This window comes from Drosophila erecta, unplaced genomic scaffold (assembly GCF_003286155.1).
Source record: "Drosophila erecta strain 14021-0224.00,06,07 unplaced genomic scaffold, DereRS2 tig00000055-arrow-pilon, whole genome shotgun sequence".
In the NCBI taxonomy this organism is placed as follows: Eukaryota; Metazoa; Arthropoda; class Insecta; order Diptera; family Drosophilidae; genus Drosophila; species Drosophila erecta.
In genome coordinates, this window is record NW_020825200.1 from 540,407 (window position 1) to 565,291 (window position 24,885).

General features: G+C 46.4%; 4 protein-coding genes across 7 annotated transcripts; 2 read left to right on the plus strand and 2 right to left on the minus strand.

The window, feature by feature from the left end:
* Nucleotides 1-82: 82 nt before the first annotated feature.
* On the plus strand, nt 83-3,515 carry LOC6540811. Of its 4 annotated transcripts, none has more exons than XM_026978418.1 (8): nt 83-460; nt 719-856; nt 922-1,101; nt 1,243-1,433; nt 1,497-1,597; nt 1,655-2,038; nt 2,108-2,270; nt 2,336-3,515. In XM_026978418.1, exons 1-8 carry the CDS (start codon nt 434-436, stop codon nt 3,102-3,104), a joined length of 1,953 nt encoding a protein of 650 aa, XP_026834219.1. In that variant the 5' UTR covers nt 83-433; the 3' UTR covers nt 3,105-3,515. The 4 variants fall into 4 exon arrangements, with proteins under 4 accessions (XP_026834219.1, XP_026834220.1, XP_015015249.1 ...); XM_026978419.1 differs by having other exon boundaries at nt 1,673-2,038; XM_015159763.2 differs by having other exon boundaries at nt 1,497-2,038; nt 2,323-3,515.
* LOC6540777 lies at nt 3,497-17,102 on the minus strand. The gene is made up of 2 exons (XM_015159725.2): nt 16,229-17,102; nt 3,497-9,641 (listed from the first exon to the last, which is right to left on the minus strand). Exon 2 carries the CDS (start codon nt 9,631-9,633, stop codon nt 5,188-5,190), a length of 4,446 nt encoding a protein of 1,481 aa, XP_015015211.1. The 5' UTR covers nt 9,634-9,641; nt 16,229-17,102; the 3' UTR covers nt 3,497-5,187.
* Nucleotides 17,103-17,900: 798 nt separating this feature from the next.
* Nucleotides 17,901-21,184, plus strand: LOC6540782 (mediator of RNA polymerase II transcription subunit 15). Its single transcript, XM_001968142.3, has 7 exons — nt 17,901-18,066; nt 18,121-18,895; nt 18,954-19,665; nt 19,901-20,043; nt 20,097-20,735; nt 20,791-20,891; nt 20,954-21,184. The coding sequence occupies exons 1-5, from the start codon at nt 18,014-18,016 to the stop codon at nt 20,664-20,666; spliced, it is 2,253 nt and encodes a 750-aa protein (XP_001968178.1). The 5' UTR covers nt 17,901-18,013; the 3' UTR covers nt 20,667-20,735; nt 20,791-20,891; nt 20,954-21,184.
* Nucleotides 21,185-21,332: 148 nt separating this feature from the next.
* Nucleotides 21,333-24,639, minus strand: LOC6540818 (Krueppel-like factor 10). Its single transcript, XM_001968143.3, has 2 exons — nt 24,343-24,639; nt 21,333-23,119 (listed from the first exon to the last, which is right to left on the minus strand). Exons 1-2 carry the CDS (start codon nt 24,409-24,411, stop codon nt 21,902-21,904), a joined length of 1,287 nt encoding a protein of 428 aa, XP_001968179.1. The 5' UTR covers nt 24,412-24,639; the 3' UTR covers nt 21,333-21,901.
* Nucleotides 24,640-24,885: the final 246 nt, after the last annotated feature.

The window sequence follows — 24,885 nt, forward strand, 5'->3', positions numbered from 1 at the left end:
ATTGAATGGCTCAGAAATATTGTAATTTAAAAATATATTAGGGCAATCGATAGGCTGCGTCATTGCAACCGTGGCTCAGCTGTCGATAACTGGCGCAGGACAACGGTCTAACGGGAGTGAAATAGAGAACGGGAAATCGGGAGAGCGGTACAGGAAGTGGCGAATTTACTTTCAGAGAGCGAGGAAATTTTTACCAGTGCGGACGTAGGACGAGCTCAATCAGGCTTTTTTATTTATTTTACCAGATAGCTGAACACAACTGAAAAGGCAGTTATTGGCAAGACTAACGAATATTTTAGCTACCACCCTTACAATTCATACCTCACTGCGGAAAGTAAATTTGAGCTGGAAAAGAAGAACTACTAATAGGAATTTCTAGACCGAAAAACAAGACCAACAGCAAAAGCAAAGCGACCATAAATACATAGTATGAATGTCGCCTAAATATCATAATTTCGAGGTGAGTCGGGAGCAATTCTTAGGTGCCATCTTTTTAGGTCCCATTCCCAGGGAATTCGTGTTCCGCGAGGACGCAACTGCCCACCCTTTCATTCAGTTTTTTCGCTATCGATTTTCTGCGAGGTTCTCCCTTCAACTTTAAGTGACCTAAAAAGGAAAGGGAGGGTGGTTTTAGGTCAGCCGGCAAAGTTGCGTGCTGGGCTACTTCATATATTCTGGTTTCATGCCAAATCTAGAGACCCCATTGAAACACTTTCAGATTGCACTGGTCTACTTTCTGCTGCTGATACCATGGCCACCCACGAATGTGATCAGAATCCTTTGCTCGCGAGATAACAGCCGACTGGTGCGCAAAATAGTGCGCTCCAAATGGACTCCCATTCTGGACAAGCATCAGGTAAGGCCACTACATCGGAGTTCCCTCTATATAAGCCTGCCTTACCTAAGCAAATTAACTAAAAGGTGAAGCTGCCCCTGGAGTGCCCGCTGCATCCGTTCCGGGATGTTTTTGCCCCCCGGCAGGATGCCAAGCAGAGGGATCGACCTACTCAGTGGACGTGCAGGAAATGTGGGAAGAGCTTCTACCAGGAGAAGCACCTGGACTTACATTTCGACACGCGCCACAAGAGCATCATCAATCAGGTAAAATAACTACATTTTCAGAAAGAGCTAAGCAGTGGGTGATCAATGATTTTGTTGCAACATCTTCTAATAAGTTAATAATTCTTAATAAGTTATATTACCGAAAGTACTGAAATTTCCATTTCCACTTGCATTTCCCAGGCGGAGGATGCCGTTTGCCTGGCCGACTTCTGCGACATCATGCGGTGTGAGGTCTTCGAAACGGAGGACGCGTCCAGCCTGAAGTTTGGTGACCAGCACATTGTCACGGACATCGAGGTCTGGGGCGACTCCCTGGGTCAGAATTCCGCGTTGGCCAAAGCGAATGCTGCCTACTTGAGCTTAATACCTAGGTGAGTTCTGCTTCGTTGCTCTCGTATTTGCCTTCAGTTATGTGATGCCTCAATCCTCTCCAGAACTTCCACATTGGGTGCCTCGCGTGCCGCCAAAGTACAAAACCGTCAATTACTTCAAGACAAGCCAAGCCAGGCCAGCAAGCAGAATCAGTCACCGGCAGGTGAGCGAACACATCCCCAATCCCACCACCATCCCCGAGATCGTGCATCCACCACAGCCAATCCCCTTCGCCTAGATCCATCGCCGGAGGACGGGTCGGCGGCTAGGCCGAGATCGGCGGGCGAGAAGCTGCTTAACAAGCTCAAGGAGCTGGGGAAGGCGCACCTAAAGCCGGCAGCGGATCCGGAGGCCAGCAGGCAGAACGAGACGGGCGAGGAGGAGGACGAGCAGGGGAGTGGACAACCCGAGGGCAGTGGCCAGTCCGCCGATGAGGTCAAAACGGAGGAGGGATCGGGTGTTAATGGTAACGGAAACAAGGCCAGAGCCAATTGCAAGCCGGAGGAGTTGAGTAAGCTGAAGAACCGCTGCGAGATGCTGCTAAGGAGCTGCATCGGAGGACTGCTATTGTCCATGTCGGATCAGGCCTTCAAGGAGATGGAAGGTTCGTGCGCTTTATGTTCTTGCTAATCCGAATTATAGTTGAACACTTAAAAACCCTTCATGCCCGCAGATGAAATGAACAAGGCGGTGTGCTGGTACTTGACTTGTGATCGTTACTGGGAGGATGGACCCTTGGAGCCCCGAGCCTTCCCCTGGGGTCTAATCGTGATTCTGATATTCGTGCTATCCACTGGGATCTGTTTTTGCTACTACATTATCTGGATCCTGTTCGAGTAAGTGTGTCCTGGCCACCTGTTTCTTCCATTGAGATTGAGCGAACCCAAGTCACCTGTTTCAGCTCCGAAGAAACGACAATCAACGCGAACCACTACTACGGCCAGGGATCCATCGGCGCCGGCGGGAGCATCTACATGCCAGGAGCAGCAGCGGGTCATCACTACCATGTGGACTATGCCACGCGGCACGACCTCGACCTGGACGCCGGCGGGATAGCTGGTCAGCAGCAGCAACAGCAGCACCTGCTTCAGGAGCAGCAGTACTATTACCAACAGCAGCAGCAACAGCAGCAGCAGCACCAGGCGGCATCCGTTCGGGATTTGTACCCGGAGCAGGTGCAGTATCATCGCCACAGTCCGCGGCACTACATCGCCGATCAGCGTCCGGTGGGGCCAACAGTGGGCACACCCACCCAAGGGGCCGTTCGCAGCAGCTCCTCCAACGCCAACACGCCGTTGCACCATCGGGTGCAGCATTCGGGACAGCATCCCCACCTGCAACATCGTCACTCGACGAGCCTGGCCTACCCACAGGACATTTTAGACCGACGCGACTATACAAGTAGCTCCTCTCGCCCGATTGCCACCAATATAGTGGCTGGATCAGGATCGGGACAGGGCGCTGGAGCTCCTGGCGATACACAGCGCCACTACAACACGCATCCGCGGCCGCTGGAAACGAGGCATCGCCATGTGGGCTCCTCGCAGCAATCCCTTCGTGCCTCCGCCTCCACGCACGAGATTGTGCAGCAGGAGGCGGGTCTGGGTCAGAACGAGCACTACATATACGTGACCTATCCGCCGGACCTCAAGAAGCGCTACTTCGAGTGATGATCTGGGTCTGGGCTGGGTGCGGGCACTGAGGATCGTATGATGACCGGAGACGGAGGAGGTCGGCAGACCGGCAGATGGAGAGACCAAAGGGCCTTCAAAAGGAGGTCCAGGAAACGATACCAAAGCCAGAGTTCAACCACAGTTGATCATATTATGAGGATGTTGAATGACAGAGGAGGACTGGTCGCCAACATAAGCCCAAAAGTTGGATTTTTACTTTTAGCCTGCAAATTCTAGATTTGTGAACTGTGCTATTCTTTTTTAATTCTACAAAATAAATTGCAATATTTCTGTACAATAGAAAAGAAGGAGATAGTCCATTCCTTACCTTTTTGGTAACGCTTTAACCAAACTCCCATAAAAAGCATTAAAGCCAAGGCTCATCGAATAACATTTACATAAAACATTTATTTTCTTTTTAGGATTTCGTATATCATTTCCTTTGTTGGTTTGCTCAAAGACACTCACATTGTCACATTGATAAAGTCACAAATCTTAAAGCTAAGGTACAGTGAAAACCTTCCGATTTACAAGTATAGAGTTACAGACATATACGTGTATGTTATATCCGTTGTGGAATGTGTAGAGTGGCAAAGGATGGTATGTATGTACATATTGCGCAATAAATATTATTGTTACTGCTAACATTTTTACTCCATTTAGTGGGCTAGCTCTTGCACTTTGTATTTTGTTTGTACTAAAATTAAGCGTATTACTTAGTTGTAAAAGTTATAAACGAAAGAACGTACATTTAGAAGCTTAGCTAGACATTTTACATTTATTAGTTTCAAGTGTTTGGTCCTTTGGAATGTGTTACGAGAAAAAAAGACATTTAGGTGGTCTCGGTTATAGAATAAGATAACATTTTAGTTTAGTTATTAGTTTAGTGTTGCTGTGGGCTAGGGTTCTAAGACTAGACCAGCACCCAAGTCTATTTCATAGTTGGCATTGCCCTTGAATATTGATTTCCTCATCCGCATTTTACATAGGTCGGGCGTTGAGAATTCTTTAAGGCCCCATACCAAATTTGATAACCGGTCTGGATTTGTGATTTGCTATGCCCCAAAGTCGCCGTATGAGCAAAGCATCAATTAGAGATGGGCGTTATGAAACGAAACCCCCTCGATTTCCTTGTCGATAAAGGATATAGGATATAGGAATTGGGTTCTATGTTTGTTAAATGTACGAAGCCAAAGCTTAACAGTTTTGGTAATTCCCGTAACCCTAAAACAAACACAACAAATTGCTCTAGGAACCTAACAAATAATTGCACTAAAACAAAACAAAGTCTTCGGCTACTAACAGATCAAACAATTGCAACAGGTGTATTTAGGTTTTCTTTTAGTTTTTGGTCTAGGCTGCATTTGGTGGCAAAAATTTAAGCTACTAGGGGTTGGCGTGGTTATTTGTCCCCCAACTTACGCCAAGGCTAACACGCAACTAGAATCGCATATTCCCCCCGATATATGTGTATACGTTAAGTTGTATTGCGAATGTATCTCAATCTGGGGCTGACCTTTGGCGAAAAGCATTTTAAATTGGCCGACTCGCTGAGCGAGTAAAACGCTGATACATTAGCCGATAAAGTATGTATGTATCTGGTTAATTGCACGCGACTCGGACAGAAACCCCAAAACTCCCCGACTGACCCCCGGTTAACCCTTTGTCTAACGCTGCTTACTCATGCTTAACCCATCGAGATTCGAATTCGCGCATTCCAGATAAACACGACATTTCCATGTAAATATTGCACAGATATCTAAAATATATATGGTACTCTAAAGTAAGTATCGTAAAAGTTTAAAAATTATGATTTTCCTAAAAGGACTATACATAGACATTATGCTACATTCCGTTTCCTTAAATAAATCCAAATATTAAAAAAAGTCTTGAGATTCTGTAAAGTGTAGCTGCATTTGCATCCATATCTTTCGTTTTCTTTTTTGTGGTGTATCTAACGTGTACGTGTGGTGTATCTTTTATTTACTTTCGATTAACCATCTGGATCGTCTGTTTGGACAAGCCGAACACATCTTATCCTGTCCAGGGACCAGAAATATCTTTGGTAGAAGCTGGAATCCTATTTGACTTTCCGGAGACGCTTCTTTCCGGCTCTTTGGCGCTTGTACTTCCGCAGGACTTGATGGGCGTGGTAGAACCGACTTATCCGACTCTGTACATACTTCCCATGCAGATACTTGAGCAACTTGCGCCGATCCTTTTGCGGATCGGGCTTCTCATCGTGAATGATCTCCTCGTGATGTATTAGTGGCGTGGCATCAAATTCTGGTTGGGGTTCGGCCAACAACTGGATGAGCTGCAGAGTGTCGGCCTGCTCCTCCGTCTCGGGACTCACCTGACCAGGAGTAGCTGGATGGGGTTGGTCCTCGGCCTCCTGATCCTCATTGGCCACCACGCCCAGGATGTTCTCGTTCATGTCGCACTGCACCACATAGAGATCACTGCTAGAGTCAAATATCTCGGCCAGATTGATTAGCAGTACATCTTGGCCGTTGGTGCTCGGCTCCTCGTCGTCCTCCTTGCCCTCGAGATCTGAAAGCTGATACATTTCCGCCAGCGCCTCCTCGACGCTTAGTTCTCGGGGAGTAGGAGCAGCGCCACATTTATCCGAAGATTCGGATTCCTCCAAAAGAGACGTTTCCATTTCCTCTCTTACGACTAACTCATTTGATTTTAAGGAACTATTTAAGGCAATCTTACTAAGGTCACTTGGCTTCGCTTCGCCATCGCTTTCCAGGATCTGCTTCAGTTTGGCAATGTCGTGGTTGGAGACCTCCACCTCTGGGAGTAACTCTTCAGGGCTCGGCTGTTTGACAATCATCTCCCGGGGAGGGAGTTCCCCCATGTGTTCCTCTGTTTGCGATTGGGAGAGTTCTTTTTCGAGGGCGGCCAGCTCGTTGAAGTCGCTTTCTTCTCCAGCCGTAGAACCCACGGAACTGGTGCTGCTGGAACTGCTGCTACTTGACGAAACGCCTTCATCTTCCTGGCTGCTCGAGCTGCTGGAGTCATCGTCCGAACTGGAACTACTGGAGCTCGAACTCGAAGAAGATGACGAAGATGACGACTCGGCAATAGCAGCCTCTTGTTTTGGGACTTCAGCTTCTATTTCTGGTTCTGGGGAACGTACCACACTATTTTTCAGCCAGGCTTGTATTTGCTCCTCCTTATTTTGGACGTCATCCTCCACCGCCCTATTGATGGGGCTCTTGTTGCTCCCCTCGTCGTCCGGCTCCACTCTCAGTTTAATTTTTGGAGACATGTTCGTATTTTCGATGTCATCAAACCCCTTAAAGTTTGACTGCAGCTCCAGGGAGCTGCTGTCCAAGCCCTGCTCCTCCACATTTGGCTCTTCATGAACTTCATCAGTCTTATCTTTGTAGCTGTACGCACTCTTGATGACCGTTTCCCGATCTGTTCCACTCAGTATGCTGCTTCTGAATTCGGGGGAATTCAAAGCCGAGACACTCAGCCCTTTGAGACTGGGGGGATTGCGCAGATCCGGGGTCGCATCGTATTTCTTCATCAGCCTCTTGATCAGAGGCAGCCGTTTCTCTTTCAATATGGTCAACTTCTTTTTCATTAGGATGGATCGGAGTTCTCTGTTTTTACTAGAGGCGGTTTTCTTTCGCAAAACTTTCAGTATGCTAAAGTAGTGCCGATACTTTATTCTTGGGCTCTCGAACTCCAGGATCTTTAGCAAATTAATGCGATTTCGACTTTTTTTTTCAAGAAGTTTTTGACTGGCTCTGGCCAAAGTTTTAGCCGAAATAGGGATTTCATTTTGATTTTTGCAAACCCTCACCGGTTGTTCCTCATCCTTTTGATCCACCCTCTCCTGGGGATCTGTGGTTCTGCGCTTCCTTTTATAGAACTTAAATATTTTTGGACTCTCTCTACACTCCCCTTCAGCCCGGGCAGCCCCTTCTCCGGGGTCACTCTCGGAACCATCGATTTTGTGAATAAACGTCTCGTACTCCTTAGCAAAGGTGGATTCGTTTGAGTTTGAGCTGTTGTTCTGATCGAAGTCCATAGGCACAGGTGGTTGTGGTACATTTTCATAGGCCTCATTGCAGCTAAGAATGGGACTGTGCAAGGGAGGAGCAGCAGATTGTTCGATCAATGAATCCGAGTCTGGTGGTCGGAGGATCTCGGCCAAGGCATCGCTTTCGTTAACGGGTTGTTGCTCAGAGGCATTCGTTTTCAGACGCAGTTCATCCAGCTCCTTCTCCACGTCGAAACTGCCAAAGGAATCGTCCACGGGACCACTGCCGTTTCCACTGGCCTTTTCAATGTCTATAATTATGTCCGGTAAGTTAATGCCTTGATGATCCACGACTGCTGTGGCTTGAGGTCCAGTCGGTGGCAGAGATTCGTACATAAAGTTGGGGGTACTCGGTACTGGAGCCACCACCGCCACGGCCGGGGGATCCATCTCGAGAACAGCATTTGTTTCATCTTCGTCGTCAACCTTCCAGGTGGAGAGAAAGTCGCGGATGTTGTAATTCTGGGTACCTTTTGTCGACTCCACACTGTAGGCTAGGTTGGAGGGCGCCGAGGCGTGGAGATTGAAGCCCACATAGTTTTCCACTTGGGCATCGAGGTTGGTGAGGGATCCGCCACCTGAATTTCCTGTCTGTCCAAGATAACAATTTGCCGAGGAGGTGGGCCCAACAATTCCAGATCTCTTGCGATAATCCTGATAGGGTTGCGTCCGCAGGGGCTGCTGCGGCATCGACGGAGATACATAGCTGTCCAAGGTGTTGAGACCCAGATCATTGTAGTAGCCCCCGCTCCCGGGATCCATTCCCATACCCATGCCGATACCTATTCCCATGCCACCCATTCCCAATCCCATTGGCGCCGTATATCTCTGGCTGTTCAGGTTATTCGATGTGGTGGAACCTGGCAGCGCCTGTGGGCTGTATCCATAGCTCAGTTGACTGGGCGTGGCTTCGTAGGGGCCGTGGCCCACGTACATATCAGTCGGATGCTTGAGCTTCATGGCTGCGGCGGAGGATCCAGTGCCCGGATATTGAGGTTGCGATTGCGGGGCACTTGCGGATGTTCCATACGGTCCGGAAATAGATCCGTAACCATTGCCCCTCGGGTAATAGCAGTTCTGCTGGTTCAGGGGGTATCCCTGAGAGCAACAATTCTGGCGGGAACTTAAAGGCGCGTTCTCCGTACCTGACCACAAATTCCGGCCGGCATAGGATTGCGTTATCGATGGACCCGCATACGGATTGCTGACATACGGCGATACTCCTGTGCTTCCATATTTGTCGTACTTCGTAGACCCGTAGTAAAGTTCGCTGTTGATGGCTCCGTGTCCGGGTCCAGGTCCGGATCCGGGCCCGGGGCCTGGTCCGGGGGCAGGATGTGGGTGATGGTAAGTGCTGTTGGGTCCTGTCGCCGGCGGTAGAGATCGGTAGTTGGGCGAATTGTAGTCCACTCCCCAATGACAGTTGTTGGTGGGCTTCCTGTAGGACTGCAGTGCGGCGGAGTCGGGACCCATATCGGGCTGGCTATACATGGGCAAACCGCCATTTGGCGAGTACATGGACATGGCCATTCCATACTTGTCGTAGTATTGCGCTGACGAGGGGTTATTCATCACTCCACTGGAGTTACCACCGGTGCCGCCGTACACCGCAGCTGTGGACATTCCCTGATAGCTTCTACTAGGCTTAATGGCCGCATAGTTTGGCTCCAGTTGGGTTAACTGTGTCTGTTGCGACATCTGCGTCTGTTTTTGGGGCACTGCTCCCGGATTCATGGGAAGGCCATATGATGTACCCGGAACAGCACTGCCGGTCACATTGCTCGGCATCATCGGATGCGATGCAGCCTGGGCGGAGGCAATCTTGTACTTGTATGGATCGTACGTGGCATTCGACTGGCTCATATAACCGCCGGAGCCTGCTCCACCGCCGGAAAGCGGTTGGGCGTAAAAGGGCGTGGCCGTAGCCTGCGGCTTGATACCCGTACCGGTTGCGCCAATTGGACTTCCTCCATACTTCGCCCCCGCACCGGGAGTGAGCTTTTCGTAGCGAGTTCCACCAACGGGGTAACTGTTGCCGGACAATTGTTGTCCCACTGCTGTGGCGCTGTACGAGTTGTACGGAGCTCCACTGTAGTTGTAGGCGGGATCCAGGGGAAGCGAGTTTCCGTATCCGTAGTTCTGTGGGTAATAGTGACTTGGATTCTGTTGCTGCTGCTGTTGCTGTCTCTGCTGGGCGTCCAGCGATGTCAGCGCCTCGCTGTAGAACGGAGCCACTGTCGCTATGGTGGCCATTGGCATTGAGGTGGGCGAATTGTCGTAGTGGCCGCCGCTGGTGGGCGTGGTCGTGGCGCTTCCGTATCCGCTGCTGCTGCTCCCGCTGCTGCTGCTGCCCGGCCCGGAACTGGAGCCGGAGCTAAGCCCGGATACGGATCCGGAGCCGGAGCCGGAACCGGACGATCCCATGGCGATGGCCATAGCGGCCGTGTCCATGACCGCTTGCATCTTGTTGACTGCAAAGAGGTAATTACATTGCAATTTAACATAAAGTCAACGTAAATGCAAAGCTAGAGTTAGCTATATAAGTACAGTTGTGGAAAATAAAACAAGTTACTTGTCGTCTATGTTCAGGAGAGGAAAGCATTATTCGTTCACGTTTTCGAATTTGAATTCTGCCCCACACTTTTTAGAAGTGCATATCAGTCATATGACTGAAATATGGTGAAATGGAAATTTCTAAATAAATACTTGAAGATGGTAAGTCCAATAATCTAGTTATCGTAACTATCAATGCAATAGGCCAGCATTATTAATTCAAACTGCGAAATCACAATTATAAGTAGTTTAAAATTACCTCATTTACTGTTACTATTGAATTATAGATATGCACATGCAAAGCGGTTTACTAATATCCCGATCTCCCTTTCTAGGATTTCCACTCCGTTCAACCGGTTGCATTCTAGAAGGGCATTCGCTTTGGTTAAAGGTCTGCCACACGGGGAACAGGGAAAAGCAATTATTCTCTGGCATTTAAATGTAAAATGGAAAGCCCCACAACATACACCCCTCGACGCCCCCGCGACAATTTCGCTTTTGTTGGTCATTAAATGTGGTCTTCAACGGCACGCAGGTCCTTTGTAGTCCTTCGTAGCAAGTGTGTCAGTGGGGTTTTGATGTCAGGATGCAGTGAGGTGGGGTAAGCCGCACTTAGAAAAATTTGGGATAAAATATTGAAAGCCAAATAAGAACACTATAGGATAATCTTTTGCGATTCATTCCTAAGCCCTAGCTTTTCTAGCGTTAATACGTTATATGCCGTTTATTCGTAGTTTAAAACCAATGGAATGTTGAATGGCTTCGAGTTTTTGCCTGTGTATTAAAGACAGGGACTACAAAATAAAACGCGCGCCTCGGCTTTGTGAAATGGAAATGTGGAATGTTCATGAAATATTAATGATTGACCCCGCCACTCACACACACGCACGCACTCCTCGGCAGAAGGCAGAAGGGATGGACAATGCAAAGAGCAATCGAACCCCTTTTCTACGCCCACTCAATGTCAACGCCCACCGTAAAGTGGGCCACAAACACTCGCACACTGGGAAAAACCAATAATTGTCGCAGATAATTGCTTGAAGCCAATGGAACCTCGCTCCTTAATCATCAATACAAGGTACTGCAAGGTACTGCTCAGCTAGCACACTGCAAAAAATCGGAGCAGTTAGTGTAGCGATCACGAACTGCAATGAGGCATCAGGTCGCATTTGAACAGATCGGCAGTAAAACCATGTCTGAAATCTGAGATTTGTTTGGGGTTTTCCACAAAACCTTCATGATTCCTAGAATATTTGCATGTTGATAAGCTCTGGATCGGAGTATGTAAGATTATGCTAGACTATGCTCAACTATGGCGTCGGAGGAATCAAAATATGCACATCCCACATTTCAGAAATAATTAAAAAAAATTCTGTTGAAAAATGGACTCCTACTTTTGCACCTTGAATGTGCGCAGTGTATCAAATCCGTACCCTTCTTCCCCTTGGAACCTTCGTAATAGCCGGGCGGGAAGTTCATCCACAGTCCATTGACGAACACCTGCGAGGACCAGGGGCAGTTCCATCCGTAGGGACAACTACTGTCCGCCGGCAGCCACATGGTTTGCACTACGGGCAATTGAACAAATGGACAATTGGAACAGAAGAGCGCCGCGCACAGAATAAAATTAAAACGGAGTATAGCACACCGGACACGGCGAGTGGCGAACTGGTATTCATTATGATAATTCACTTTCGTCCGCGGCGAATATTATTGATGACCCGGCAGTCGGCTCCGGATAATCGACCTCTGCCTTTCGATTCGATTCGTTTCGGGTCGGGCTTTTAGTCTAATTGGGCGTGAAGCGACCATCCGGAATAAATGAGATCGCGATTGCCGGATTGTCGACGGCGAGTGGAGACTTTAATCGAAATGGGATCGCAATGCAAATCATGATTGGAGTCGGCAAGCCGAAAGGGGAAACGGTAATCAAAGAAGTTCGGCTCGTCATCCGATATACTTGTGTACAAAAAGCCGGGCAGCGTCGTATTTCGATCGCATTGCGTATACGCCCAAGGGTACCGTGATATCGGAGATCAGCACAACTGAATAAAATGAGTTTGCTGTGCCACGTTCGAATGGAAAGTACAGATGTGATCGCCTTTAAAAGTTGAGACAAATGCGGGTTCCATAATTCATTTAATTATAAAGTGCAAGACAATCACGAAACGAGTTAAATCTATTTGTGTCCGTATCCCTAATGGTATCAACGACGAAATTTAAAATGGCAGTTATAAATACACGTAAGTGAAATTATGCGCTATTTTTAGATTCTGTGAGCATATTTGGTACTCTGTTTAGAGGTTATCAAAACTAAATGTACAGAAAAATGCTCAACCCGATTCATTCCTTTAAATATCTAGTGACAATGAAAGTAAGTGAACTTAATATATGTAAATATCAAAAGCAGAGCCGTAAAGTATCCACATTTAAATTCAGGGCAGCTTTCATTAAATTCTTACCCGAAATGCGAGAAGTTATGCTGCCATATGTTGGGCAAAGAAAAAAGGCGGGCTAACACAAACACACCGGAACACAAATACACGCACAAGCACACTCACACGCGGAAAGGGCACGCTACGTGCTAGTGTGTGGGTGTGAGCGGGGGATTCCCCACACAGCTTTGGCTTTGTTTTAATTATGAAACTTTGAGGACTGCAGTTATTTTTACGAGAAGGAGGCGTGACAGCGCGTGCGACTTTCCAGCAAAAACTTATTCATCTGTTGAAGCTGTTGAAGCCGAGGAATGTGACGTCGAGGCTGACATTGGCAGCGACGCCAGTAGCGCCGCCTGCGCCGACGCAGACGCCGAAAAGGAAAAAGCCGTCGGGGAAAATGCCTCCGAAGGGTGTGGAAAATAAAGAGGGAAAAGTAGGAAAGAAGTAGGCAACGAACAACAAATGGGCGAGTGTAGTTGTGTGAACCTTTCACGGGAAGTTCCGGGTGTGTAGCTGTGTGTCTGTTGTTGTTGTGCTCGGGAAAACAAGTGGTTGCCGTGGTGAGAAGAAAACGGACACAAAATAGCGGGACAGGATTAAGCTGCGAAAGGGAAAAGCAACTGCAACGGAATGCTGTTGGGAGACCTCTTTACAGAATCAACTAACTTATCTTAACTTAAACCTGCTAGAAGCAATACATTTGAAAGAAAGAATTAAATTAAATTAAAGGACATATGAAGTCGGCAGTTCCTACGTTCCTTTGTTTTCCCCTTAACTACACATACCTAAGCTTACTGAGGCCTCATATGCTTCCAACCCATTCCAGCATACCCTCTCTCCGAGCAATTACCTGTAATTCGTCCGTCAGTGCAGGCGCTTCCGAAGCATTTTGCCAGACATGTGACAGCTCCTGGCCCCACACTACACCCCGCCGACTGTGTCCCGGTCCTTAGTCCTGAATCGGGCGGAAATGAAGCCGCCGTTCATAAGCAAACATGACAGCTCCACGCTCCCATTAGCGTTCCAATTTTGTTGTTTGCAACTCCTTTCTTTCCTATTTCCCATTTCCAGTTCGATGACGAAGCGTGACAAACAATAACAACAGTAGCACAGTAGCTTCGAGCAACAGAAAAGATCGGAAAAGTGCACCGAGGCGAGGGCTTTCCACCAGGAGGTGACAGGCTTTGGAAAACGGCGGAGTGAGAGTTGCTTAAATAGGGCTAAACCGCCGACCGCAAAAACAAATTAAGTAAATTCAGTAAACAAGCAAACTAGCGACAACAACAAATCTGGCTTTGTGGTAAAAGAACTGGAGGAAGGGACGATGCACAGAAGGAAAGTGGACTTAAATAGACAGCGATGCAATATAATGTGTATATTTTTAAGACAATTTCCATTTGTAGAGCAAACGAAGAACTGAATTAGTGACTTAGAATTCACAACTGAGGAGCATTAAAATCGAAATGTGAAACGTTCTCGTTCATTTCTCCCAGTGCAAGGAGCGCAGAATTGAAATAAACAATGAGCAGCAAATGGGCAAAAAGCAAAAGCTAAAAAAAGTGGAAAAAAGCAACAATAAAATAGGCGACAAGCAGCAACAACGGGCAATCATAAAGCGACGCAATCAAATGATAATAAAAAGCAGCGACGATTACGCCGGCTGCGACGCCGACAGCGCAGCCACAGTGGGGCTTCAGCTCCCCGATTGTTTTGCATACATTCGGTATACGGTATACGGCATATACAGCAAAGGTGAAACGCGAAGAAAGGGCGATGGGGAGAAAGAGGGCTCCGACCCAGTCGAAGAAGCTATAGCAATTCCCAATTCCACATTCAAATGCAAAACAAATTCAAGAAAATCGAACAGCAGATAGAAGCCAGCGACGTTGACAACGCCGAAAGAAAGGCAGAAACTTGGTGTCATCGTATGAAAAACAAACAGCTGGGGTCGCATATATGGGAGTCGAGTCCGAGTAGTATGGGAGGCCCATAAAAACTGTTTGAATCTGCGCTAATTTATGCCACTCCAAAGGGTAGGCAGCCCGAACTTTGGCGGTTGGAACGAAAATCGTAATTAAACTAGGTATCTATCTTATCTTTGCTAAGTGCTAACTGCCATTATGCTCGGAACACGGATGAATTTACGTTTACAAAAAGCGACTTTAATCCCATTAACCCTTCATGTAAGGCCTAACATCAAGTATGCGACGTGTATGTCATTGGAAGATCAAGTACGCTTGTTATTTGGAAGCTGTCCTAACACATTTCAGTATTTTGATAGAATTATTTGAATATTTATCTTATCTTAATTAATATCAATGCGAACAAGTACCGGTGCGAGTTCATTGCTACATTATTGAAATAACTGAACGGAGCGATTATTTTGACAAATGTTTGGTTATTACTTAGGAGAGTATACTATTTGCTACTACGGAATTATTGGTCAAGTCGAAACTAATCTCACTTTGGAATGAGTTCAAAACCCGACTGTTGAGTCGTACATGAATATGCATGTACTTCAAGGGATGAGAGATAGTTGAAATATACTTCAAATATATTAGTTTTGCGTTCACCATTACACTTTTCGAACTATCAGCCTGTGTGCTACTATTTTCACCCCCACTGTATGGCTGTGTAAATATCTGAGCGTTATGTGGCCACGACAAAATATTGATTGAAAATCAATAGGCTCGGCCGCCTGTCATATATTCTATGATTGCCCGGCGGCAGAGAACTCAGAATTCAAATGTCGATGCGATCCAACTGCCAGCCGGCAAACTCACTTCAATCATTTATAGAAGTCTATATATACACTTGGTATATACATATGTACGTGTATGTAAGTATGTACATTAAGCACTCGAACGTTAACATGCACACTCGTATGTGTGTCAGTAGTTTTGATGTTCGTGCGTGTGGCGATGACAAGCTCGGCTTGATAATTTAAACACGTAGCCCTCGACTAGAGCTTCTGCCATGGACTGCGCCCCCAAAACACCACCCACCCGCCCCAAACCTCTCCCAACCCGCCACCCCATGGCTCGGCACCGACACACACACTTGCACACATGCCATAGCGTATAGAGCAAAACAGACGTAAAAAATCGAAAAAAAAACACACAAAAATGTCAACACACTTTTATTGTTGTTGATGTAATACCCTGCATAGATAGGGGAAGGTAGTGTATCAACTACTTCCCCATTTGCCGTTCAATTTAAAAATATCTAAGAAGAACGCACACAGTAAGAAAATCATTTGAATTTTTAAAAACCAAACAGTAATATTATTTGGATCATATATGAATGCCGAAGTCCTGTTAAAATAAGGATCATCCTTGCACACCTCTATATTTTGAATATAAAAATACTCGACATAGATAAGTGTTGTAGAAAAAATTAACAAAAAGTTTGATATTTGTACCGAGTTAAAAATACCGTATAAAGTCAATCTTAGTGTGATTTGAGTATATGGGAATTAAAATTACTCTTTTTTCCATCGAAAACTTTGGCATCGGCTGCCGAGAAATGTCCTAGTAAAAAGGGTTGCCTATTTAAAAGGGGTACATTTCGGTCGAACCTTTTGGGACAGGCGTTATTATTTTTGCTGTCTGTGTGGCGCTTTTTGGGGCTGTCGTTGTAATCGACTTTGTTGTTGCCGTTGCCGCTGCCGCAAAACAAAAATGCCAAAGAAGAGAATAAAGTAGAGCACCCAAGTCGGCGACGTTAGCGCAAGCAGCGACGCCAGCAGCGTAAGCCGCACTCAGCAAAAAAAGAACGTTCGATTATGGTGGAAAATGGAAAGGGGTGGTGGTGAGGGGGAAGGGGAAGCGTATGCACTCAAGCAGCAAATAAACCACGTATTCACACACACTCGACATACTTACACAGATATTCAAAACAAAGTACATAAACAAAAATATAAATAATTGAATTTTAAAAACACATTTCCCCTTAAAATAAATGTAATACTTTTAGGAATTTTAGATCTAAACAAATATCAGACCAATTTCGTATATTAAACCTTAATAATCTTAAAATATAATAAATAATTTTGCTTGTGTACGAACCTCAACAGTTTTTCGACATTTTGGGGCTATTTTCCCTGCTGCTGTTGTTGCTTCTGCTGCACCCTCAGTCGCTGTCGCAGTTGACGTCTACGGCGCAGTCGCTGCTCACTTAAATGTTCTCTTCGCTGCCGTTACTGTTATTGTTTGTTTTTGTTGTGTATTTTTTTCGCCTTGTTTCGCTTGATTATTTGTTGTTGTTTTTTTTCAGTTTTTTTTCTCCCCCAGCTTGTAACTTGCAATATAATTTAATAGTAACTGATGTGCTTGCTGCTGTGGCTTGTTGTTGCTTCTGTACTTCACTTAATATTCGGCTACGCACTCAAACATACACAGGGAGAAATTATGGAGCGGAATAGGTACATAGCTGACACAAGTTTGGCGTTTCACTTTCAAGGTAACACACGTCGTATGAGCGATATCCGCTGATAATAACGATATACACATGACACATGAAGTACATATATTAAATTGCACTGTTGCTTCGCTCTTCCACTTTTATTATTTCTATTTCCTCGGACTGTTGGCACGAATTAGATATGACAGTTGGGAACGTCAGCAAAACACACACTTTAAAGCCGGCATTGAAAACGCTCTATTTCCCGAACCGTGTATCTTTTTTCCAGCACACACTTGTACAGGTGGCAAAAAGGCAAAAAAGCGGCGCGTAAATGCCGGAGAACAGAAACAGAAATTATACAACTTTCCGTAGTGGTAGTAAAATACAAAAGTTAATAACAACGCGACAAACAGAAAAAAAACACGACAGAACGTAACCGAACGGAATCCAGCGATGCGGTGTGCCAGCTTACGCATCCGAGCACGTCCGTTCTCTTCGAAAACAAAAACGCGAATGAGCAATTCGACAAACGGTAAAAGCACACACGGCGGATGAGTGCTAATTGCGCTCAGCACGCGTCGCAACGGGAGAGAGCGAGAGAGAGAGAGCGGAGAGAGTACAGCGCTCTCTTTCTCTGTGCGCGAGTGAGATAGCTCTCACAGGTGGTTGGAGGGGGTGTCTCGTTTTACACTGAAAGAAAACCATTGCTTTGCCTATGTGCAATCTAATGTTCTGTAAATCTTTTGATGTGTAGTTTTCAATAACATTTTTTTCCTGTTTGTGTATATAAAGCAATACTAAAAACCGTCGAAAGGGATGCACAGAAATCTACAGATACACCGCATTCTATGTACATATAATTTCATGAACCTTTTTAAGTGGCCTCTAAGCATATTTTTTAAGACACTCAAATTTCTTCCTGTCCAGTCGTATCTGCGATATTGTTAAAGAATGCTCGCGTAAACGCTAAGAACCAAAGCAATCAAGGGGTGCTAATTGAACCGCTTCGTGATGAGTTTACCGTTAGACTAAATAACCGATGATTAACCAGAGAGCCAAAAATTTGAAGATGATTTGAAGAACTGTTAACTATATATTTTAATATTTTTGTTATAATATTTTTTGAAAATTACATGATTCCTTCAGAAGTATTGGGCTATTATCACAAATTTCAGTGTAATTATTTTTGTTGGATAGCTCAAGTGAGTAATTTGAACTATAGTTCAAAAGTGCTCAATGTAGCTGGTCAATAGCTTTTAAATAAATATTTAAAAGACCGTTAAAAGTAAGATACGTCTGTTAAATAACATTGCGATTTAAGAGTATTTTGACATTTAGGCGATTGCCTAAAACGGTCACACTGTGCTCAGCAAAGAAGAAGAATGGTCTTTTGAAGAAGTGATTAAATTGATTTAAGTGTCTTAAAATTGAATTCATTGTTTACCAAAATGACCGAGGACTGGCAGAGTCAGAAGTTCCGTCAGAATGTCATCTCCAAAATGTAATTTTAAAAGATTTCTGCGATTTCCATGCTAAAAATTCTGTTTTTTTGCAGCCACGACTTGTTGCCACCAAATGCACAGGACCAGACTAAAAATGCCGGCGTTATGGAGAACCACATATTTCGGAAGTCGCGTACCAAGGACGAGTATTTAGGACTGGTAGCCAAGCTTTTTATGCATTACAAGGACATGTCCCGAAAGTCCCAGCAACAGCAGCAGCAGCAACAACAACAGCAGGGTGGCCCGCCCCCAAATGCAGAAATGGGCGGCGGGCAGAATATGATGCAGGATCCACTGAACGCACTTCAGAATCTTGCTAGTCAAGGGAATCGCAATCCCCAGATGATGCCAATGGGCGCTGGGGGAGGAGCTCCAGTGCCCGGTGGCCCCGGAACCGCATCTAATTTGCTACAATCCCTGAATCAGCAGCGCCCTGGACAGCAGCAAATGCAACCCATGCCCAATATCCGTGGTCAAATGCCCATGGGTGCCGGTGGAGCTGGAGCCCAGCAGATGATGCAGGTTCAACAGATGCAGCAAGGCGGAAATGCCCCCGGAGTGATGAACGTGATGGGTTCCGGCGGCGGGCAGAATCAGGGACAGATTGTCGGAAATCCCGGTCAGCAGATGGGCGTGGGCGTTGGCATGCCCAACCAAATGGTAGGACCGGGACCAAACAGTGGACCCGCTGTCGGCGGAGCCGTCGGAGCAAATGCTGCTCCAGGAGCAGGGGGCCCCGGGCCAAATCAGATGCAGGGCGGGCCGATGAACGTAAATGCCATGCAACAGATGCCTCCCATGCAGCAAATTCAGCAGAGCCAAATGGGGGCAAGTATATCATTGCTCATTATGATAAATTAATTATATCCTTCGTTCTGTCCTTTAGATGGGTATGAATCCCATGATGAGAATGGGCCAAGGCAACGGAATGGGCGGACCCCAAGGAATGCCCGGCCAGGGTATGCAGGGAATGCCTCAGGGACCACACAATGTAGTTGGCGGACCTGCGGGTCAACAACAAGTGGGTGGAGCAGGTCTGCCTCCCAATGCTGTGCAACAGGGAGGAATGAACCCCATGGGCGGTATGGGTGTGAACATGCCACCGAATTTGCAGCAAAAGCCAAACATGCCCATGGGCCAGGGGGGCCAGATGTTTCCCGGTAATCGAGGAGGTGTGGGAGTGGGTGGCCAGCAACCGGGACAGCCCTTCATGCGATCCAGTCCCTCGCCAGCGGATGCTCAGCAATTGCAGCAACAGGCTCAGCTTCAGCAAATGCAACAACAGCAGCAACAGCTGGTGGTGGGCAATCAGACGCCCACTCAGCAACCTCCGACACCGCAAATGTCCACGTCCAATATGATTCCCAGTCCGGCACTGGTTCCCCAGTCCAGTCCGCAGATGATGCAGATGCAGAATTCGCAGCGCAATATTCGGCAGCAGTCTCCGAGCGCCTCGATCAACACACCTGGTCAGGTGACTGGTAACAGTCCATTTAATCCCCAGGAGGAGGCATTGTACCGCGAGAAATATAAACAGCTGACCAAGTACATCGACCCTTTGAAACGGATGCTTGCCAAGATCAGCAACGACGGAACAAGTAAGTAGTAGACCTTCACACTTGGGTTTTTTAGCAATTCTTGCATGTTTAAATCGTTGTACTGATAAAAAAAGGAATAATCATAAATAGTTTAATTAGTAACTGGTAGTTTAATTAACTGCTCTGCAAGGTGCAAGAACTAACTACCATTTATATCACGGGCTTATATATTTCCTAGCATTATTCGTATTCTCCAAGTATGTATTGTGAAACTAATACTATTGTTATTTAATAGATGTGGAGAAGATGACAAAGATGAGTAAGTTGTTGGAGATTCTGTGCAATCCTACACAGCGCGTGCCCCTCGAGACTCTTCTGAAGTGTGAAAAAGCCCTTGAGAAGATGGATCTTATCTCCTATTCCGGCCAGCAGTTTGGCGTAAGTAGATCTACTTCCAACGGGCAACTTTATAATATTCTTCTTTATATCAGAAATCCTCGAATCCCTTGCTGGAGGTTATAAATACAACACTCCAAAGTCCAGTGGCAAATCACACACTGCATCGCACATTCCGACCCACTTTGGAACTGCTCTTTGGTACGGATATAACAGCTCCAGTGCCCGCGAAGCGACCTCGAGTGGTGGAAAAGTCCACGTCTTTTGAGCAGGAGGTGCCACATGTGCTTCAAGGCGAAATTGCTAGGCTGGACACCAAGTTTAAAGTGAAATTGGACACCACATCACAGATAAACAACAAGACCATTCGCTTGATTTGTTGCCTAGATGACAAACGATTGCCCAGTGTTCCGCCAGTAAGTGTCAGTGTGCCGGAGGAATATCCGTGGCAGGCTCCGGACTGCTCCTTGGCGGAACAGGAGTATTCAGCCACCCCCTTCCTGCAGACGGTGCAACAAGCTCTCATCGCCCGCATCTCAAAGTTGCCCAAGAACTACTCGCTTTCACATTTGTTGGACACCTGGGAGATGGCTGTGCGACAGGCGTGTTCGCCCCAATCGAAACCCAGAGCAGTCTGTGAACTTTCCACTTTGCTGGGAGTTTAGCTCAACTATTTGCTTAAATGCAACTATAAATTTACATTTTTTAGCCTAAGCTAAAAGTGCGTACGTTACGTGAGTTTATCACTTATTTATTTGAAAATCATTTTAACTTGGCCTTTCATTCTAGATATATTTTTGTATTTGTTGGAAGGTTTACCCCTCTATCCGGCCTAATGCAACTATAAACATTCATTCTATCTAAGCTAGGCAAAAAGTGTGGGAAGTTAAGTAAGTTAATATCTTGTTTACCTTTAAATCAAAGGATAATCCAATGTTCGACTTCATTTTAGATGCCCAAAATGTCTCCAATGGATTTTGTGGATACAAATATTTACATATAAGACAAATGGCTTTTATAGCTAAAATAAAATAAAACCAATTATTTCAAATAACTTTGAGCTGCAGCGCGTTAAAACATCCCGTTATATACACAACACACTCATCAATTAAATCAAAGAAAAATCTACACATCAAGCAAAAAACATTCCACACTAAATTCAACACCAAATTGGGGCTCTATATTTCTAAATTGTATTATTCGGATGAGATTTTTAAAAAAGGTAAGCGTGAACTCTTTGATATGGGGTTTGTAGCTATTAAAAATTACCTTCAGCTTTATTTGGTTTCTCGCCAAAACGAAAGCCCCCGCAACAGACTTATTCCTCCCATTTTATACAATCGATTTAGTGTTCTTTGGAAAATATGTATATTTTCATTTGTTGAGATTGGAATCGTGTTATGATCCGTTATTTCTATTTGTTTTCTTTTACTTTTTTCACATTTAGCAATAAATACAATTGTGTGTGTTTAAGCTTAAAAGAATTACACCGACAACTATGGTACGATAGAAAAGAGTTAAGAAAACTTATATATCACAGATGTTGGACGCCGAATGCGTCTCTTTATAATATGTACAAACACTAGGGATATTCAGAATATAAATCTGAAGAAGATCGCTTAGATAAGAAGTGTGCTGCGTGCTCCTGGAAAAGAAGTGGCATCTATCCGATTTGGGTATTACGTATTGAATTTGAAGTTGATATATGCACAAAACGGTGACAAGATCTAGCTCCTAACTAAGCTTAAGTCTACGCCAGCTACATTAGAGGAAAAGGCATTTCGAATTCGACTCAGATGTAAATTTGTAAATGTTTTGCAATTTGGTGGGAATTTATCTCTGTTTAGCTGGCGATACTGTCGGGCTGAGATTGGTTCTGGTGCTGCTCGTACTGCTCTTCTCATCGCTGCACTTGAAGCAGGGTTCCGCCGAAGGTGAAACTGCTGGCCTGCTGCTGTAGCCTGAGCAGATCTTGGGCGCTGTAGACTTGCAAGCTGGCGGAGGTGATGGGCGAGGAACTGGCGCTGGAGCTCGCCGGTGCTATCGCTCGCAAATGGAGCGAGGCGTCGCAGAGGGAAGCCGCTACCGAGGCTGATGTGTTGTTGTGGGCCAGGGAGACATGTCGGTTCACACCGTTCGCCTTGTCCTTGTTGTGTCGTTTGACGTGCTTCGACAGGTGGTCGCTCCTCATGAATTTCTTCTGGCAGACGCTGCACTGGAACTTCTTTTCGCCAGTGTGGGTACGTTTGTGTCGGGACAACTCATCGGAGCGGGAGAATCTTTTGTCACAGTTCTCCCACTTGCAGATGAAGGGTCGCTCGCCGGTGTGAACCCTCTGGTGGGCCTTCAGGTGACTGCTTTTGAAGTAATTCTTGCCGCAGTCGGGGAAACTGCACTCGTAGATGCGACTTCTGGTGGCCGCCGCCTGAGCGGCCGTAATTCTGGTGGTTAGTTTCTCCTCGGACAGTGTAGGTGTTTTGGATATGGGTGTGGGACTCTGTTGGGCGGCCACTGTGCTGAGCAGGATAAGTTGGCTGGCAGACGAAGCTACTGGGCTAACATAGATCGGTGTCAGAATAGGTTTGACTTCCTCCTCCTCGATGCGTTCCGTTGGAGCAGGAGAAGTTACAAGCTTCGGAGCTTGTGTCTCGGGTGTTTGTACGGGGGGTAGAGCCACTTCTGCGGCACGCTTCCTGTTCATTTTGAACTTGAGATTGCGCCACACATTGGCCTCTGGATAGTCGTCCTCCACAGTGGGTGGTACTGAACTTGTACTTGTGTTTGTGTTGCAAGAGGAACTGCAGCAGGAGGTGGAACTGGATGAGTTCTCGTCTTGGCTACTAGAAGAGACAGCGCCAGAGCTGCTGACCCGCATGATGACGCTAACCCTTTCCGCCTTGTGATCATCATCTAGCTTCTGATCCGGCGGCGGTGTCATGCTCATAGCAGGCTGTTCCAAACGGGGTTTCTTGTTGGGAACCCCCATTTCGGGAGACTCGTCTTCCGTGTCTGAGGGATTCGGTGTGATAATCCCTCCATTTTTCTGGCTCTTTTGGGCCACCAGCTTGAGCTTGGCCTTGAGCAGGTTCTCGTTCACCTGTTGCTCGTCCTTGGCGACCTGAAATGAGGAAAGGACAAGTTCAGGGTTAGTGAGGGTTCGTTAACATTGTTGAGTTCAGGTTCTGAGCAGTGCATTCACATTCCCATTCACTTTTCGCTGACCAGCATTGACCCACAATAACTTTTCCCCGCAATCCGCTAATTACGCCGACGGCTGCAAGGCCGTTCACCGTTAACCTTCACACACCCTGCACCACCCCACCCAACTCCAGGTTCAATGCTCCGTCGAAAGGCCAAGGAGACATTTTTTTTGGCGGTTTTTGAACTCTTTTAAAGGCCGTTTGGGGTGAGAGAATATTACTCATTAAATGTGGCTGCCTGTTGTGCTTTAAATTATGAACGCAGAAATGTAAATGAGCATCAGTTCAGTGAAATGCATGGTCTTGCTGACATTAATGTCTTGAAATTGTTGCTGTCCTAAAAAAAGTTTTGTAAATTTTCAAATAGTTTTGAGTCCTACGACTTACATTTTATGAATGAAAATCTGAGCAACTGTTGCGTTTTCAGCGCAAATTCTAGAACTTATTGATGTGGCCATTTAAGAGTACCATTTAAGAGTTGCGCCTGAAAGCAGGCAAGGAAAGTGCAGCCACATCACCGATATTATTATGACGTGCTTCAGGTGGGTGATTTCATGGGGAAGGCGATTGCGAGGGGTGTATTATGACTCGTGCGAAGACGTCGAAATCTTTTTATGGGCTCGGCACGTTGCGCTCTTATGTGCGACAGTGTTTGTTTGTTTCTTTCTTGGCCAGATAAAAAACGAGCCAGAAATGTGACACGGTTTTATGGGTTGGGGCTTGGCCTGTTTGCCTAGCTTTTGGCTTGGCCCTCTCTTTCCTCTCGCTCCCCGCTCCAACGCTCCACCACTCGCCCACAGTTGCCAATTGGCAACTCACCTTTTCTCTCTCTCGCGTTTCTGTTGTTTTTTCCTAGTGGTGCCAAGTCCAATGTTCAGCTACGGCCTCTCGCTCGCACTCACACATCACTCGCTGTGCATGCGGTGTTCACGTGAAAGCGTGCTGGCTGCGTGATCGCATGGCTGTGTGCGAGTGCGAGCGGGACGAAGCACTTTGTTTTTAGAAACGCGGCAAGTGGAAGCGAGAGCGAGCTAAGTACGATTCCGTTTGATTTTCCGCTGCCTTGAATGCACTATCCCCACTCAATAAGCACTAATTACACTAGTGTACACTGCATATATCCGTTTTGTAGGTCACTTACGTTTTCCAACTTGTTTTCCCTCAGTGGGGGCGTTGCGGGCGGTGAAGGTAGCAAGGTATCCATGTCCATTGCACTTTCAAATTTCAGTTGCACTCTCTTTTTTTGAAGAGTCTGTGTTTGTTTGTTTGTTTGTTTTGCTCCGGGGCTTATCACTTGGTTTAATCTCAGTTTGTGTAAATTTTTGCACTCTAGTTAACTTTGCACTGGCGCTTTCGAGTGCCGCTTGCCGTTTTGGAGCGAAGGCGAACCGTTGCGTTCAGAATTCAAGAGACGAATGAAAAAGGCAAAGCCATTCAGCTCCCAGCAGAGCTGCCGCCGCCGACGTCGCTGCCGGCAGAGGCTACGCGAGTGTGAGTGAGTGGAACCGCCGACGACGTAATCACTGGGAAGCGGGCAAGTGTGTGTGTGCGGGCCATCGTCATCGGCAGTGGAGCAACCAGTGCAATGTAACCCGGACGAACATCAGCCAGCAACGTGGGCAGCACCTCCTCGGGCTCCTCTCTCTCGGGCGCAAAAAGGTCAGGTCTCCTGCTCACTCACCTC

Excerpts from the sequence above, each read along its gene's own strand:
- LOC6540811 (XM_026978417.1), top strand. The coding sequence starts at position 434 with ATGTCGCCTAAATATCATAATTTCGAG. Across the intron at positions 2,039-2,107 it reads GGCCTTCAAGGAGATGGAAG|ATGAAATGAACAAGGCGGTG; the intron begins GTTCGTGCGCTT and ends TCATGCCCGCAG. Across the intron at positions 2,271-2,335 it reads ATTATCTGGATCCTGTTCGA|CTCCGAAGAAACGACAATCA; the intron begins GTAAGTGTGTCC and ends CACCTGTTTCAG.
- LOC6540777 (XM_015159725.2), bottom strand. The coding sequence starts at position 9,633 with ATGCAAGCGGTCATGGACACGGCCGCTATGGCCATCGCCATGGGATCG.
- LOC6540782 (XM_001968142.3), top strand. The coding sequence starts at position 18,014 with ATGACCGAGGACTGGCAGAGTCAGAAGTTCCGTCAGAATGTCATCTCC. Across the intron at positions 18,067-18,120 it reads CAGAATGTCATCTCCAAAAT|CCACGACTTGTTGCCACCAA; the intron begins GTAATTTTAAAA and ends GTTTTTTTGCAG. Across the intron at positions 20,044-20,096 it reads ATTCCGGCCAGCAGTTTGGC|AAATCCTCGAATCCCTTGCT; the intron begins GTAAGTAGATCT and ends TCTTTATATCAG.
- LOC6540818 (XM_001968143.3), bottom strand. The coding sequence starts at position 24,411 with ATGGACATGGATACCTTGCTACCTTCACCGCCCGCAACGCCCCCACTG. Across the intron at positions 23,120-24,342 it reads GGGAAAACAAGTTGGAAAAC|GTCGCCAAGGACGAGCAACA; the intron begins GTAAGTGACCTA and ends TCCTCATTTCAG.